The 13937-nt window shown below is 55.9% G+C and overlaps 2 protein-coding genes across 3 annotated transcripts in view; both read right to left on the reverse strand.

Annotated features, from left to right (window-relative positions):
• The window catches only part of FAM222B (family with sequence similarity 222 member B), a 36394-nt gene extending 32980 nt beyond the window's left edge, over window positions 1-3414 (reverse strand). The window contains exon 1 of one of the 2 annotated variants that reach the window (XM_039562948.1): window positions 3355-3414. The gene's annotated coding sequence lies outside the window, so the exon portion shown is untranslated. The remainder of the gene's footprint in view (window positions 1-3354) is intronic. The other variant, XM_039562947.1, reaches the window with a different exon arrangement.
• A 993-nt stretch (window positions 3415-4407) lies between these two features.
• ERAL1 (Era like 12S mitochondrial rRNA chaperone 1) lies at window positions 4408-9729 on the reverse strand. The gene is made up of 11 exons (XM_039563084.1): window positions 9626-9729; window positions 9252-9425; window positions 9036-9163; window positions 8873-8950; window positions 8692-8738; window positions 8266-8327; window positions 7766-7878; window positions 6947-7327; window positions 6369-6518; window positions 6028-6108; window positions 4408-5764 (listed from the first exon to the last, which is right to left on the reverse strand). The coding sequence occupies exons 1-11, from the start codon at window positions 9711-9713 to the stop codon at window positions 5642-5644; spliced, it is 1425 nt and encodes a 474-aa protein (XP_039419018.1). The 5' UTR covers window positions 9714-9729; the 3' UTR covers window positions 4408-5641.
• Window positions 9730-13937: the final 4208 nt, after the last annotated feature.

Here is a 13937-nt window from a genome sequence, read left to right on the forward strand (position 1 = left end):
CAAAAGTAACAACCTGCAATTAAAAGAAAAAATTGCTCCAAGATCTGTGTGGTGAAGATTTTAACACGAGTCAAAAAGCACAATGGGAAAATGGGAATGTGGCATACCACACAAGGAATAAAAAATTCAATTACTCACTTCACTTCCTAGTTTGAGAATGTTTAAAATTGTTTAAACGTCTCAAGTGCTGAAAATTGGAAAGGGTGGGGTGATACACTCATTACAGACGCAGAAAATTGTGAAACCTTTACTCATCCTCAGGGGCATCTTACCCCAAAAAAAGCCTCTGAAGAGTCAGCAGGGCCTGGATACAGTGTACTACACAACAGTGACCTGTTACTCACCTGCTGGGCGTTGCATTTCAGTGAACTACATGTTCTTAAGCCAATTATTTAAAAGTGCTGATCATCTGTTAAACAAATCAGGCTGTGGCTATGTTCTTGGTGGTGTATTTAGCAATTCCACACATCCCAGAATCCTGCAAGTTTTACCTAGCTTTAGAGAAATACAGAATGGACGTTACTTTATCTCTCACTTCATAAATCTGTGACTCCGCTCACTGAAGATGAGTGAGCCAGGAATATACAGGATATAAAATGCTTTGATGATGGAGGTTTTTGGCGTGGGGGCAGCCAGGCCAACACCTTCTACTTCCTCATCTCCCCATCTCCTTATGCCAGCCAGTAACAAGTCATGGTCAAAAATGAAGAGAAATAAAAATGAATGGACAAACCAATGTGAAAAACTAAAATATTGCACTGGAAACACTGATAGAAGTTTCTATCCCACATCCAGGCATTTCAGCAAGTGCAGCAGAGGACACAAGCCGAGGCTCCTGCACATTGTCTGAGCTTCTGGGAAATAGAGATACTTCAGTCCTTGACAAAAATCCTTACTTCTCCTCTTGATCTGGTAACAGTTCCCAGAAGCAAACATAGATATAAAAGCTTATCTACCAGAGGACAACTTGAAACAAATACAAATAAGGCTTAAATGAAGGCAAATATCCAAGCTGCAGAGAACACAACGGTTCCTTAATTTCACATTTGGAGAAAAAAACAATACTATGTGGACATTCTCCAACATATTTTTAATGTTATTAACAGAAATAGCACCCCAGGCTGTGCTCAAGCTGAAAAAGTGTGAAACTGCAACGTGAAGTGAAAGGGGGATCAAAAATACCATCTTATTAAATGGCATTTATTTGGTGCTAAGTGAATTATTTATTCAATTGAGAAGTTCACAAAATGACAGGGGGGTAAATGCAAGCGAGGTCACTCCTTCATGTCAGTATCAAAGCTGATCCTTAACAGAATTTAAGCACCTGCCTTTTCTTTTATCTCAGCACAAAATGAGATTTCTTTCTTTTTTTTTACACTTCAAAAGCCATGTAACACAACAGAATATATGCCAAGCATGCAAAAACAGAGCATGCCAGCATCTTTCAGCAATCAGCTTTCTCTTGTCATCCATTATGTCAGATTTATCTATTTTTGCTTAATTCTTGCTCCAGCAATACGCATCCTTCCTCTCTCCAGACTATCAGGCTGGTTGGGCTGGAATTCAATACAGCTTCTTAAAATAGTTGAGAAATATTGAAAATATTTGAAGTGATGCCTGTGAATTACAGCCAATTCATCAACTCCTCTTCCAGCTCCTGCTCGACCTGTGCTCCCCCAGACAAGGGGCAATTTTCATTTCTTCACCTCAGAAATTCTACCCAGTGTAAATATCATTTGGAAAATAAATAGCCTTTATTTTATGGAAGCATTTCTCCATGAAAGCTTAGATTCTGTGTTAATTGCAAACCTTACCCTCTGACTCTTACTCGCTTTTGATCCAAATCTTCCACTGCTGAAAATTAATACTGTGTGCATTTGCTTTTAAGTTTGCTTTCTGTTATCACTGCTTTTCCCCTCCAAGTTTTCAGACCCTCTGGACTGCCTTCACAGGACCTCAGACCCACCTGAATGCTCTCCCTGAATCCTTCACTCTGCTGCTGGCTGCAAAACTCTGCTCTCTCCACCTCTAATACCAAAGACCCTTGAACATCATCTTTCCCCACTGCTTTATGCACCCACTTAAACGACCAGACTCCAACAAGTTCAAATTCTTAAGCTGAAAAAAGCCCTGATCAGAATAAACAGGCTGAAAGGAAAATGCAACTCTCATCACTCTATTCCCTCACTGCCTATGGAGCACCAAGCACGGAATTTTCTCAGCTGACTGCTGAATCAGACGAAGTTTCCACAGTGCACACACACACAATCACAAAGCCCCGACACGTCCAGGAGGATTTATTCCATCACAAAGTCACCACCGTTGCTCCAGCACAAATGACATCACTTAGGAACCCAACCTCATCTCCTGAGAGCTCCCAGCTCCCTCCTCTCTCGCAGCAACCGGAGCAACAAAGAACCGGGTTTGTGCAATAACGAGGAAAAAAGTATTGCTGCAAAAAGTTTTCCAGATAAACTTATATTTTCTTGAGAATGTGACTACAGAAGAATTGAGGACTGTAGTAAGAAGTGAGCACAACAAATTCTGGTTTGAACTAACCAACCTGCATCTGTGATTTATCCTAAACTTGTACCTAGTGATACCAAGGGAGGGTGAGAGACGTCTGTGAGCCCTCGCAGGTGTTGCTCGGGGAGGTTCACACGCTGTAGAACCAAAACCACTTTGCTGTACGAGTGGACTGAGAACCGGAGTCCAGCTCTACAGTTTTCTTCTTCTTCTTCCTGAGACTCTTGAAAATTGGTTGGTAGGGAATAAAAACGACGGATGATTTATTGACGATACCTGTGCTTCCTGCCCACGGCAGGGGGCTGGGACGAGATGGGCTCTAAGGTCCCTTCCAGCCCAAAGCAGCCTGCGATTCTCTTGCAAAAAGACACTTTTCTTGGGAAAGAATCACACAAAGGATGTGCTCGCACTGCGACCGCAATCCCCCCTTCCCCCTGACGGCACTTCTGTCGCGATGGCTGACGCACTATCGCGATCCCGGGCCGTGTGCGCGGTACCCAGGGACAGGTAATGAGGGCGCCGGGGCTACCGGGGGGCCTGGGAGCTCCGTGATGAGCGCGGGAGACCCCGGGGGAGGCGGGCTGCGAGCGAGTGTCGCGACAGGCGCCGGGTGTCGCGACAGGAGGGTGGTCGCCACACCGGTGATGCCTCAGCGGGCGGGGGGAGGGGACACCCGGGAAGGACAATGGGGGGGGGGGGGGGGCGGGGGGGTATGAACCGCGGCGGTCCCGCCGCGCTGCGAGGGGGAGCAGGAGGAGGATGATGATGAAGAGGAGGAGGAGGCGGCGGCGGGGCCGCGCCGCCGCTCCCGCCGCGTGCCGCACTTACTCTCGGTGCCCCTGCCCGGGCCTCATGGCGCCGCCGCCGCTGTGCCCGCCCGGCCCCGCCGCCGCCGCCGCCGCCCGCCCCGGCCGTGCTGGCTGCGCAGCCGCCCCCGCGCACGCGCGGCCCGCGCGCCGCCCGCCCCGCCCCGCGCACGCGCGGCCCCGCCAGAGAGGGAGAGAGGGAGGGGAGGGGGCGGGGGGGGGGGGGGGGGCAGCGCCGCGCCGCCCCCTGCCGGTAACGGGGGGTAGTGCAGAGAACAGCGGGGATGGGGGGACACGGGGGGGTACGCACTGAGGGACATGGGGGACATGAAGGGAGGGACACAGGGAGGACGTGAAGGGGACATGGGGGGAACAAGGAGGGACACGCAGGGAGGACCTGGGGTCATGGCAGGGTACAAGGAGGACATGAAAGGAACATAGGGGTTGAGAAGGAGACGTAGGTGGGCCAGGAAGAGGACACGGGGGGAACATGAAGGGGACACAGAGGGGGCTCTACCACAGCTCCGGTGCTGCCCACACCGAGGTCCCAACAGACATCCCTTGCCCACCTGGGGTCAGTCCTTGGTGTTTTTCCACAGGGAAGTGACAATTTGCACCCCTGCGGTGGGCTTGCAGTGGGATAATTAACCTAATTCTCAAAGCTCGTTAAGGAGCTGCAGGTCAGGAAGGTGAGAGACTTCACCTCTTCCCATGCCAGGAGCATTCCCGCTGCCCCCAGGAGCGGCTGTTGCCCGGGGCACTCGGCTCCATCCCTGGAAGCAGCCTGGGATGAAGCTCGGGGCCAGCACAGGGTGACCCTGACCCCTCCCATGACACGGCCACACAAAGGGGACAGCCTCCCTTCATACCCACGAGACCCCTCTAACCCTGCTTACCCAGCTTTTCCCCCCACAAGGTGCAACCTTCAGAAGCCACAGCTCAGGAAACGGGATCTAAGCTCAGCTGAGAGGAGGAATAACATGAAAGTGCCCTGGTTTGAGCTGGAATAAAACAGAAGGAAGGCAGTGGCCGTGAAGTCAGGCTGCCAGGGAGGAAGAAAGGAGAGAACAATCACTTGTGCTGGGACCTCATTTTATTGCAAGAGAAATACAAAAGTTGGACAGCAGCATTCAAGGGACCACAGCACCCCCTGCTCCTGGGAAACATGGAAGGACAGTCCGTGGAGGTTTCCCAACCCAGTTTTCAGTCAATCTCACATTCCAGATAGAATCCTCCAGCAGAAGGGTAAAACATCTCTTTCACACTGCACCAGAGAGGGACAAGGGGCTCAGCAGGTTTGGGTCCCAGACCCTTCCCAATCTCTTCACTGCTGGGGTTTTCTTCCCTCAGGGATGTTAATTTATAACAGCACACAGAGCTTTACCTGGGTTTCTGGCAGGAAGGCACCCAGTGCCTCAAACACCTGAGCACAGCCATGTGAAGAGACAAAACAAGCCCCAAACACCAGATCCAGGTGCACGTATGTGGTGCCAGGCTCCACCATGCCAAGGGCTCTGCAGAGCCAGCCCTGCTCCTCCAGCCTCACCTGTGCCAGGTGCTCTCCATCCCCAACCATCTGTTACACCTGAGCTATACAGAACCTGCTGCTCTTCCCACTTCAGGGTTTTCTTTAGCTGCAACAGCTTCTGTGTTTGTACCTGTGAACCTGGTGCAAAGAGTGAGGACTTGGAAGCAACTCTGATGCAATAAACTATTCCAATTCCTAAAAAGTGGGTCCACACTGGTTTTGCATGACAGACAAGCCAGTCAGGCATTACAGATGTTCCAGCTGCCAGGAAACCCCTAAAACCAACTCCCTACACCCACCAACTTCAACAGCGCAGGGAGAAAAGCCCCTATGAGACCATCAGGTGGGCTGGGGTGGCCTCGTCCCCCTATGTGACCATGATTCAGCCTTCAGAAGAGATTACAAACGTGCTGATAATCCTCCACTGCAACCCTTCGTTTGCTACAAGGCAGGAGATGCTCCTGAGCTTCCATGTACAGACACCCGGGAGCAAGGATGTGAGACACAGCCCAAAAGAAGTGGGTGGCAGCTCTGGAAATGCAGTACCAGAATCATGGGTGCAGCTGATTCTCCAGTGTCTGTCCCCAGTTCAGATGCCATAGAAGTCTGGAGATTTTATTTCAGTTTGGGCTGTTCCCCCAAAGATAACATATTCCACTTCAGCCCACTGTAGTGATTCCATCGTCCTCTGTGTCTGGATTGAACAAAGGTGACAAGATAGCCCCAGGACTGGTTTCTCCACACAATCAGAGCTCAAGAGCTGTTAAAACACACAAAGGGCTCAACCCTTCACCTCCACCTTGAGCTTCAGGCGGACGTCACACAGGAAAGCGTTCATCAGGTCCTGGCCAGCCTCCTGAGCAATCCTGCTGATGACCTTTCCTCCTCTTCCAATCAACATCCTCTGTGTCAAAACCCAGAGAGAACATCATCAAACTCACCCTTCCACTGCCCAGGAGAACAGTGCAGCCACAGAAGCAATGAGGAAAATTCCAACATCAAACCATGAGGCAACTTCAGGAAGGTGTGAGTTGCTACTGACAGCCTGTATTGGGTACACGGCTTTTCCCAAAAGAGGGAGACGGGATCACAGCAAGGATGTACATGTGTAGGACTTGGGGAACCTCCCTTCACCCTCCCCAGCATTCCATGTCTTCCCTCACTCACCTTATGAGACTCCCTTGGGACCAGGAGGTTCTGCACGATGAGGAGCTCCCCACATTCTCCTTCCTCCCAGATGTCCGTCACCTGCGACAGCAAGCGAGCACTCAGCAATCCTGGAAAATCCTCAGGACCCCCAAACACCACTCCCCTGGAGACACCAGCACACGAGGGTGGCCCCCTCACGCACACAGAAAGGGTCTTAGAGCACACCTGGGGTGCAAGTACTGAGTCACTCCACAGGGCGTGGCAGATCCCACAGATCCAAACAAAGGGATTCTCATCGCACAGCTCAAAATTCCCAATAAAACAGCTCGTGGCCAAATCTGCCTGGGCACACTTCCCACCTGAGTCACTCCATAAGGCACTTCCAGGGGCAGGTACTCCAGGACCTTCTCCCTGATGATATTATCACAGATCTCTTGAGGTGACTGGTTGGTCAGGACATCGCTGTGGAATTCCCAAGGGCCTGGCTTGGCTTGCATCAGGAGGTACCTCTGTGGGCACAACACCCCCCATCAGCTGCCACGTGTCACCCACACAGTGCCAACATCCCTGTGCAGAGAGGGCACTGCTGCTGGCCTGGCATCAGGGCAGCAGTTTGGTATTTTGGGCAGGGGAAAGAGAAAGGGAAGCTCTGAACCCCTCCCTAGGGCCGTGTGTATCAGTTACAAAAGCCCACAGAACCCCTGGAGCTGAGAAGAGAGCAGTGGGTGGATTCATTGTGGTGAACAAGCTGCTGCTTGGAGACCCCCAGGCAAGAGTTTTGTACAGAAAGTCCTGGAGATGCAGTAAGGACACACCCCATGTTGACACCTGACACTTTCCCCCCATCCCAGGCCAGGAACAGGAGCTGAGGCTCTGTGTCAAGTGCTGGGGTCCCACACCAGTCTCCAGGTGTGACACAAGTTCAGACTGGAGTTACCTTGAGTGTATCCACCTCCTCCCCATGGAGAGCTGCCAGCATGAAGATCTCCTGGAAGTGTGGCCAGCCTTTCATGTCTTTTAGATCCTCGGGTCCATAGTACTTTGGCCCTTGGGCTTCCCCTGTGCCAGCACCCCCAACAACACTGCTCCTGTCCAAAGCAGAGCCTTCCTGGGCCTGATTCTTTTCCTGCCCACAGGGAGATCGTGGGACCTTGCCTTCAGGTGGAGAAGGCTGAGTGATTTGAAGAGGAGACTTTGCTGAAGAACTGGAATCCTGTTTAAATGCAGATTTCACTTTCAGTTTCTTTCCATTTACAATTCCCTCTGTCAGGTCAGCTACTATTTCCAGCAGGAGAAACTTCTTCTTTAGTATATCCACCTGAAGTCAGAGAGAGAGAGAGAGAGAGAGGGGTGTCTGGATTTGTCCTAAATGAGGTGGGCAGCTGGCCCTGGATCTGAAGAAGCCAGAGGAAACCACCCAGGGAAGCAGCTGCTGCCGGATAGGACAGTTTTGTGACCAGAGGCCAAACCAGAGTGTGGCAGCAGTGCCAGCACAGTTTGCCCAAACACTGAGAACCTGTCAGCTCTGCTGAGATTCTCCCTGGCCAACCTGGCTCCTCTTCCCAGGTGGATTTAAACCCCAGACAGCAGTACAACTTCAGGGGTGCTTGTGCATGCAACAGGTACCCACACCCCCCTCAATATTCTGGAGCAGAGGGAGAAACCTGTGTCCTTTAACACACCAGAGACCCCAAACCCCATCACTGCTGATGCCAGCTGGTGCCTGAAGAAAGCAGGAAGAACAAACAGGATTTACCTTGTTCAGGACCAGGACACTGGGGGTGTGGGGGAACTGAGACAGGCACTTCAGCACCTCCCTGCTCAGAGAGTTCCGTGTCCAGTGATCTGACACGTCCACCAAAACCAGGACTGCCAGGAAAGAGGGGGGGAAACAGGATGAATCCACATTTTCCAGAATGTTCACTTGCAGCTTTAGGGTCTATGGTTACTCCCCCCATCAGGAGGGGACAAAAAGAAGAGTTTTAATTGACAAAACACTAGAATGCAGCTTACCCTGTCACCCTAATGACATCACACATGCTAAACCTCAACATCCAAACCCAATCATTAACCCCAAGTGCCTCCCCTTGGCACCAGGCAGTTCTTATCCCCTTCTCAGGTCAATATTCCAAATCTTTTCTCTGCCCTTCCTTCCTTGTTCACGCTCCCAGGGCTGCCAGCAAACACCCAGATACCACAGCTGGGAACTGTGGCAGAAAAGGATTTGGTTTGACCCAAAAGGAGTTGAAAACCCACCTAAATCTGCATGTTTCATGCTGTCCCATGGGTCTGTCAGCATGGCTTCATCTAAATTATGCCTGAAAGACACATACAAATGAGTAAAGCAGACACACTTTATTATAACTGTGTTCCTCCCCCTCAAAGTAGAGGAAAACCAGTGTTTTCCCTCATTCCAGCTGCCACAAAGCTGATTTAGGGGCTGTGACATCCCTTATCATGTGCAGATACACAGAACCAAACACAAAAGGGCTCAAGGGATGTCACAGGCTCTGTGTGCTACTGAAATTGCAATAAAAAAAAATACTTGGAGACCAAAATAAGGCTAAAAATACACATTCTTTCACTCCTATTTTACAACCTTTGCACAGTGAAAATCACATTCCTGTCTTATCAACCCTTGATAGGCAGCACACACCCCCCTCCCCACACCAGTGGTGATACCTTTTGGCTTTTAAGGGATTAGTGAGGCCTGGTGTGTCCAGAATGATCTAGGAAAAGGAAAAAGCAATGTTTCAAGTTTGCCAGCAGTCACAGGTCAGGGTAAAACCCTATCTTTGTGTAATGAGAAGTGATCCAACAGGATACAGACGAGCAAACCCTGCCCTTTGGCTCTGGGACTCACCAGCTGTGTGTCCTCGTGTGTGATGACACCCCAGGCCTTGCACCGGGTGGTGTGGACCTTCTTGGAGACTGGGAAAACCTGCAGGAAATTAATTAAACACATTACACAGCCAGGACACGCCAAAAAAACCAAGGTAACAGCCTGAACTCCACCCCAGCTTCACCTTCCTGCCCAGGAGCCGGTTGGAGAGCGTGGATTTCCCAGCGTTGGGAGCGCCAATGATGGCAATTCTCAGCACCTTGGGGTTCTGGGGCTGGTCGGGCCGATTCTCCAAGAGGCGCCTCTGCTCCTCTGCCAGATAAAGGAGGGGCTTGGATGCTGCCAAACCCCTCTGCGGGTCAGGTCGTCCTGGGGCGGGGCGGCAGCCGGCACCACTCACCTTTGTCGGTAGCCACGGGCGGCGGGTGCTGGCCCAGAGCGGCGGGCGGTGCCTCGGTGGGGATGCCCAGGAGGCTGCCCAGCGCCGAGCTGCTCCCGCTCCAGCGGCCAGGAACGCCCAGGATCCTGCCCAGCGCCGAGCTGCGCCCGCCCCAGCGGCTCCCCGGGAGGCGAGCTGGAAGGACACCACCGGCAAACAGCGAATATACCAAGAACGTACCGAAAACACCCCAAAATCGCGTTGATGCTTTCGTCCCCACGCAGCGCTCAACCCGCTGCCACAAGGCCTCTGCGCCGGCCCCGCTCCGCCCCGGCCTCCCGCTCGCCACCTCCCCCACGCAGCCGCCCCAAAGCACGCCCGTGGCCCCACCGCACCTGCTCCCAGCCGGAGCGGCCCCGCCGCAGCGGCACCGGCGGCCCAGAACGCGGCCCGAGCGGCGGCCGTGGCCATGGGAGCCGCCATGTTGGCCCGCCGCGGGGCACGCCGGGAAGGCGAGCAGTGCCCGCCCCCATTACCCGCGCGGCGCAGGGACAGAGAACGCCGGAGGGCGGGGCCAGAGCGCCGCTGTGCCGCGGGGGATTGTGGGATGGAGACAGACGAGGGGCCGGCGGAGCACGGCGGGGAGGTGGGAGCGCCCCCTGCCGGCGCCGCCGCGCGGTCCCCGGTGCTCCCGGTGTCACCAGTGCCCCCCAGTGCCCCCCAGTGCTCCCCAGTGCCCCCCCAGTGCCGACCCCAGTGCTCCCCAGTGCCCCCCCAGTGCTCCCGGTGTCACCAGTGCCCCCCAGTGCCCCCCCAGTGCTCCCGGTGCCACCAGTGCCCCTCCCAGTGCTCCCCCAGTGCTCCCCAGTGCCCCCCAGTGCTCCCGGTGTCACCAGTGCCCTCCCCAGTGCCCCCCCAGTGCTCCCCCAGTGCTCCCCCAGTGCCCCCACTGCTCCCGGTGTCACCAGTGCCCTCTACAACGCACAGCCCAGTTTGTCCCAGTGCTCCCTACAACCCTCTCCAGTCCATCCCAGTGCACCCCAGTGCCCCTCACAACACATCCCATGCATCTGACTGCTCCCCTGAGCTCCCCAGCGGGACCCAGTGCTCCCAGTTCCCCTGTTCTGTCCAACCCTGTGCATCTCAGTGCTCCCCCTACACTACACCCCAGTGCTCCTCAAGTCTTCCAGCCTTCCCAACACACCCCAGTGCCTCCCAGTTCTCCCCAGTGCTCCCTGCAACACCCCACAGTGCACTCGCGTGTCCCCTGCACCACAAAGCCCTGCCCCAAGGTACCCCAGTGCCCCTCTATGCCCAAATGCACCCAAAATTCCCCATCCCACCCTGCACCCCAGCGCACCCTTGAGCCCTGAGTTCCACCCCAGTCCACCCCAGCTGCTCATTTCCACCAGGCCCGGAACCCCCAGGGGACGTGGGGAGGAAGGAGAGACGGAGCCACGGTTCTGTAACACTCTTTATTGTCCTGTGCCCGTCCCCAGGGCCCCATCACCGTGTCTGTGCCGTGCCATTCCGTGCCATTCCGTGCCATTCCGTGCCATTCCGTGCTGCGTGCCCAGCCGTCGGCAGAACCGTTACCATTACTAAACTCAGTAATGGTAACGGTTTCCCCGCCGGCCGTGGTGGGTCCCTGGCTGTGTCCAGATCTTCCCACACCCCGGGATGCCGCATCCCACACACCCCCCCCAGCCCGTGTCCCACATCCCCGGTGCTCCAGGCCGTGGTCCTGCGCCAGTCCTGGTGGGAGGTGGTCGGTGCAGCCCGGGGAGTACATCATCTATACTGTAGTGTCTCATAGCCAACTTACAGTATACGATGATATCCTGCCCGGGACAGCATGGAGAGGGGAGCAGAGCCTGCAGGGGAGAGCGTGGTTAGGGAGTACAGCCTGTTCCCACCCTGATATCCCCCTCACCCCATCCCTGTCCCCCTGGTCCTGTTGCCTCCTGGAGGCCTCCCCACTCCAGCACCTCCCTACCTGCTCTTTATCCCTCCCAATTCCACCACCCCAGAGCAGGATAGAGGTTCTCAGTGGCTTCCTCACCCAGGTATCCCCCTAATCCCTCCTTGTCACCCCATTTCCACCACCCTGGAGAAGAGCAGAGGTTCCCATCACCCCCTCACCCCAACACCCCCCTACCCCATCTTTGCCCTCCAATCCCACTGCCCCAGTGTGGGAGAAAGGCTCCCAATTGCCTCCCCACCACACCATCCCCCTGTATCCCAAATCCCACCATCTCAGAGCAGGACAGAAGTTCCCAAAATCCCCCCTTTGTTTCCCCCCAATCCACGCTCCCTGAGCAGAACAGCAGCTCCCCAGGTGGTGGCACCTACCTATGGGGGTGGCACTGGGGCTTTGTGGGGTGCTGGATCTGCACCCGCCTTATAAAACCTGCTCTGCCTCATCTGCATATCACATCTGCACTGCACAGCTGGACGGGGCCCTTAACCCCTTCATGCCCGGGGGGGCACCACCCCAAGCAGCTCCCCCCACCTAGCCTGGCATTGCCCATGGAGGTATGTGGGGATGTGGGGTTTGCAGGGGGTCACCCCCTGTGTCTTCCACTTCAGCTTACCCCACAAATTCCCCATCCTCCTGTGGTCACCAGGATTATCCCTTCCCATAGTTGTGGGGACCCTGTACTGGGAGCTCCCCACTGCAAACTGGTTCCCAGTTGCTGGGCAGTGGTGTTGGACAGGGCAGGGGGGCAGCCCCTGGGGATGGGGCCCAGGAGGGACATCTGGGAGTGGGGGGTGACCCTGTACAGACACCCCCAGGCGAGGTACAGGGTACACATGGGTTTAGGGAGCCTGTGTCCCCCTGGGGCGGGTGCCCCTGGCCATATATGCTCCCCTGAGGGACATGACCCCTAGCAGTGTGTCCCCCCAAAAAAAGATTTTCCCTCCTGCCTTTAGGGACACCCTGGAAATACATTTCCCCTCCCAGGGGGATGTGACCCTTTGAGGGAATGTATCCTCCAGTTAGGGGTCCCCAATGGACACGCTCCCCTGGCCATATGTATCCCCTGGAGGGATGTATCCCCCAGCTGTGTCCCCCCAAAGGCATGCCCCTCCTGACCACGTGTGTCCCCAAGAGGGCTGTGTCCCCTCATTGCACATGACCCTGGTCATACTTGTCCCCTGACCACGCATGTCGTGGCTGCACCCCCTGACCACCAGTGCCACCTGCCTGTGCATGACCCTGGTCATTTGTGTCCCCCAGCCCTGTCTGTTCCCACAGGGCCACATCCTGCAGCCAGTGCTGTGCCATTGTGCCGGGTTGTTTGTGCCAGGACAGGCTGGCATTCCTGGAAATTGGCTGTGGGGAGGTGATAATCCCCTGCTGGGACCGGACCGTGTGCGTGGGGTCCCGATAAGCAGCAGCCTCCAGCTATCAGGGACCCTGCCCTGCCACACAAGGTATCCCTGGACCCACTGCCACCTCTGGGTGACAGGAGGAGGGGCAGCATTGCCCACACTCCCCCTGGCCTGGGCAGACCCTGAGGGGGTACAGGGTCAAGCCCTGGTCTGAGCCTGTCCCAGGGCACGAGGTTGTGGGGACTTGGGAGCTGCAAGGGACCATCCCATTCTGGTTTTGGTCCCTGCTGTGACCCAGAGCCTGTAGTGTTCCCCAAACTGTGGCACAGGCACTCCAGGATGTAGAGCAGTGACATAGGCAAAGCGTCCCTGAGTCCCTCAAGCCCTGCCAGCTCCAGGTGAGTCCCATGGGATTATCCCCATGGGATTGCCTGCCAGCCCTGGTGCCTGCTCAGTGTTCAAGGGCAGCCCTGCCCTGTGACCTTGTACCCCACAGAGTTAGAGGGGGCCTGAGTGTCCCCCAGGCTGGTACCACAGAGCCGGTGTGGGGACCCCCAGGTGTCACAGGAGACCCCCGTGTGCCACAGCCCTCCCAGCAGCAATGCTGCCCCAGGGCAGCGTGTCTGACTCCAGATAAGGAGGCCCTGGGAGCTGCAGAGCTGTCCCCACCCTGTCTATCTGCAGGGCCACCCTGCAAGACACATAGGACAGGGCCTGTTGTCCTGCCCTGTGTTTGGGGGGACATAGAGAGTCTGGAGGGCACAAAGAAACTGTTTTCCCCACTGAGGGCAGTGTAGCAAAGCCCCCCATGCCAGCCCCGTGCTGGCTGTCACTGGTCCTGCTGGCAGGGTGACCCCGAGCAGGACAGGTACCCCCAGAGCAGCCCTGCTGTCCCCCAGCGCAGGGAAGGGTGCGTGGGGCTGGGACAGGACTCCGGTGGCAGGGCGGGGGGACACGAGCTGCTGCCACAGCCTGGCTGTTGGGACAGAGCACCTTCAGCCCGGCTCCAGAGCCCAGGGTGCCACTCTTTGGGGTACCCGTGGGCCAGCCCCTGGGGTAACACGGGCCGTGCAGTGGAGCTCACTCGGTGCCTCCTGGCTCCACACTCATCCCCGTGGGGCTCTACCCCCACGGAGGGCTGCGACACAGAGCCCGTGGGGACACGGTGACCGTGGGGAAGCCACCAGCTCCCAGGAGCTTTCCAGGAGCAGCGTGAGCCGCGGTCTCACCTCCACGCACCCCTTGTTCCCCCATCCCAGCGGGAACACTCCGGGGCCAGCAGCCCCCAGCCAGCCCAGGCCACGGCTGGCAACGCACCCGGGGGTGCTGGGGCGGGACGGACGGGCGTGACAGACGAAACAGAGCCCAGGC

This window comes from Corvus cornix, chromosome 19, assembly GCF_000738735.6.
Source record: "Corvus cornix cornix isolate S_Up_H32 chromosome 19, ASM73873v5, whole genome shotgun sequence".
Classification (NCBI taxonomy): domain Eukaryota; kingdom Metazoa; phylum Chordata; class Aves; order Passeriformes; family Corvidae; genus Corvus; species Corvus cornix.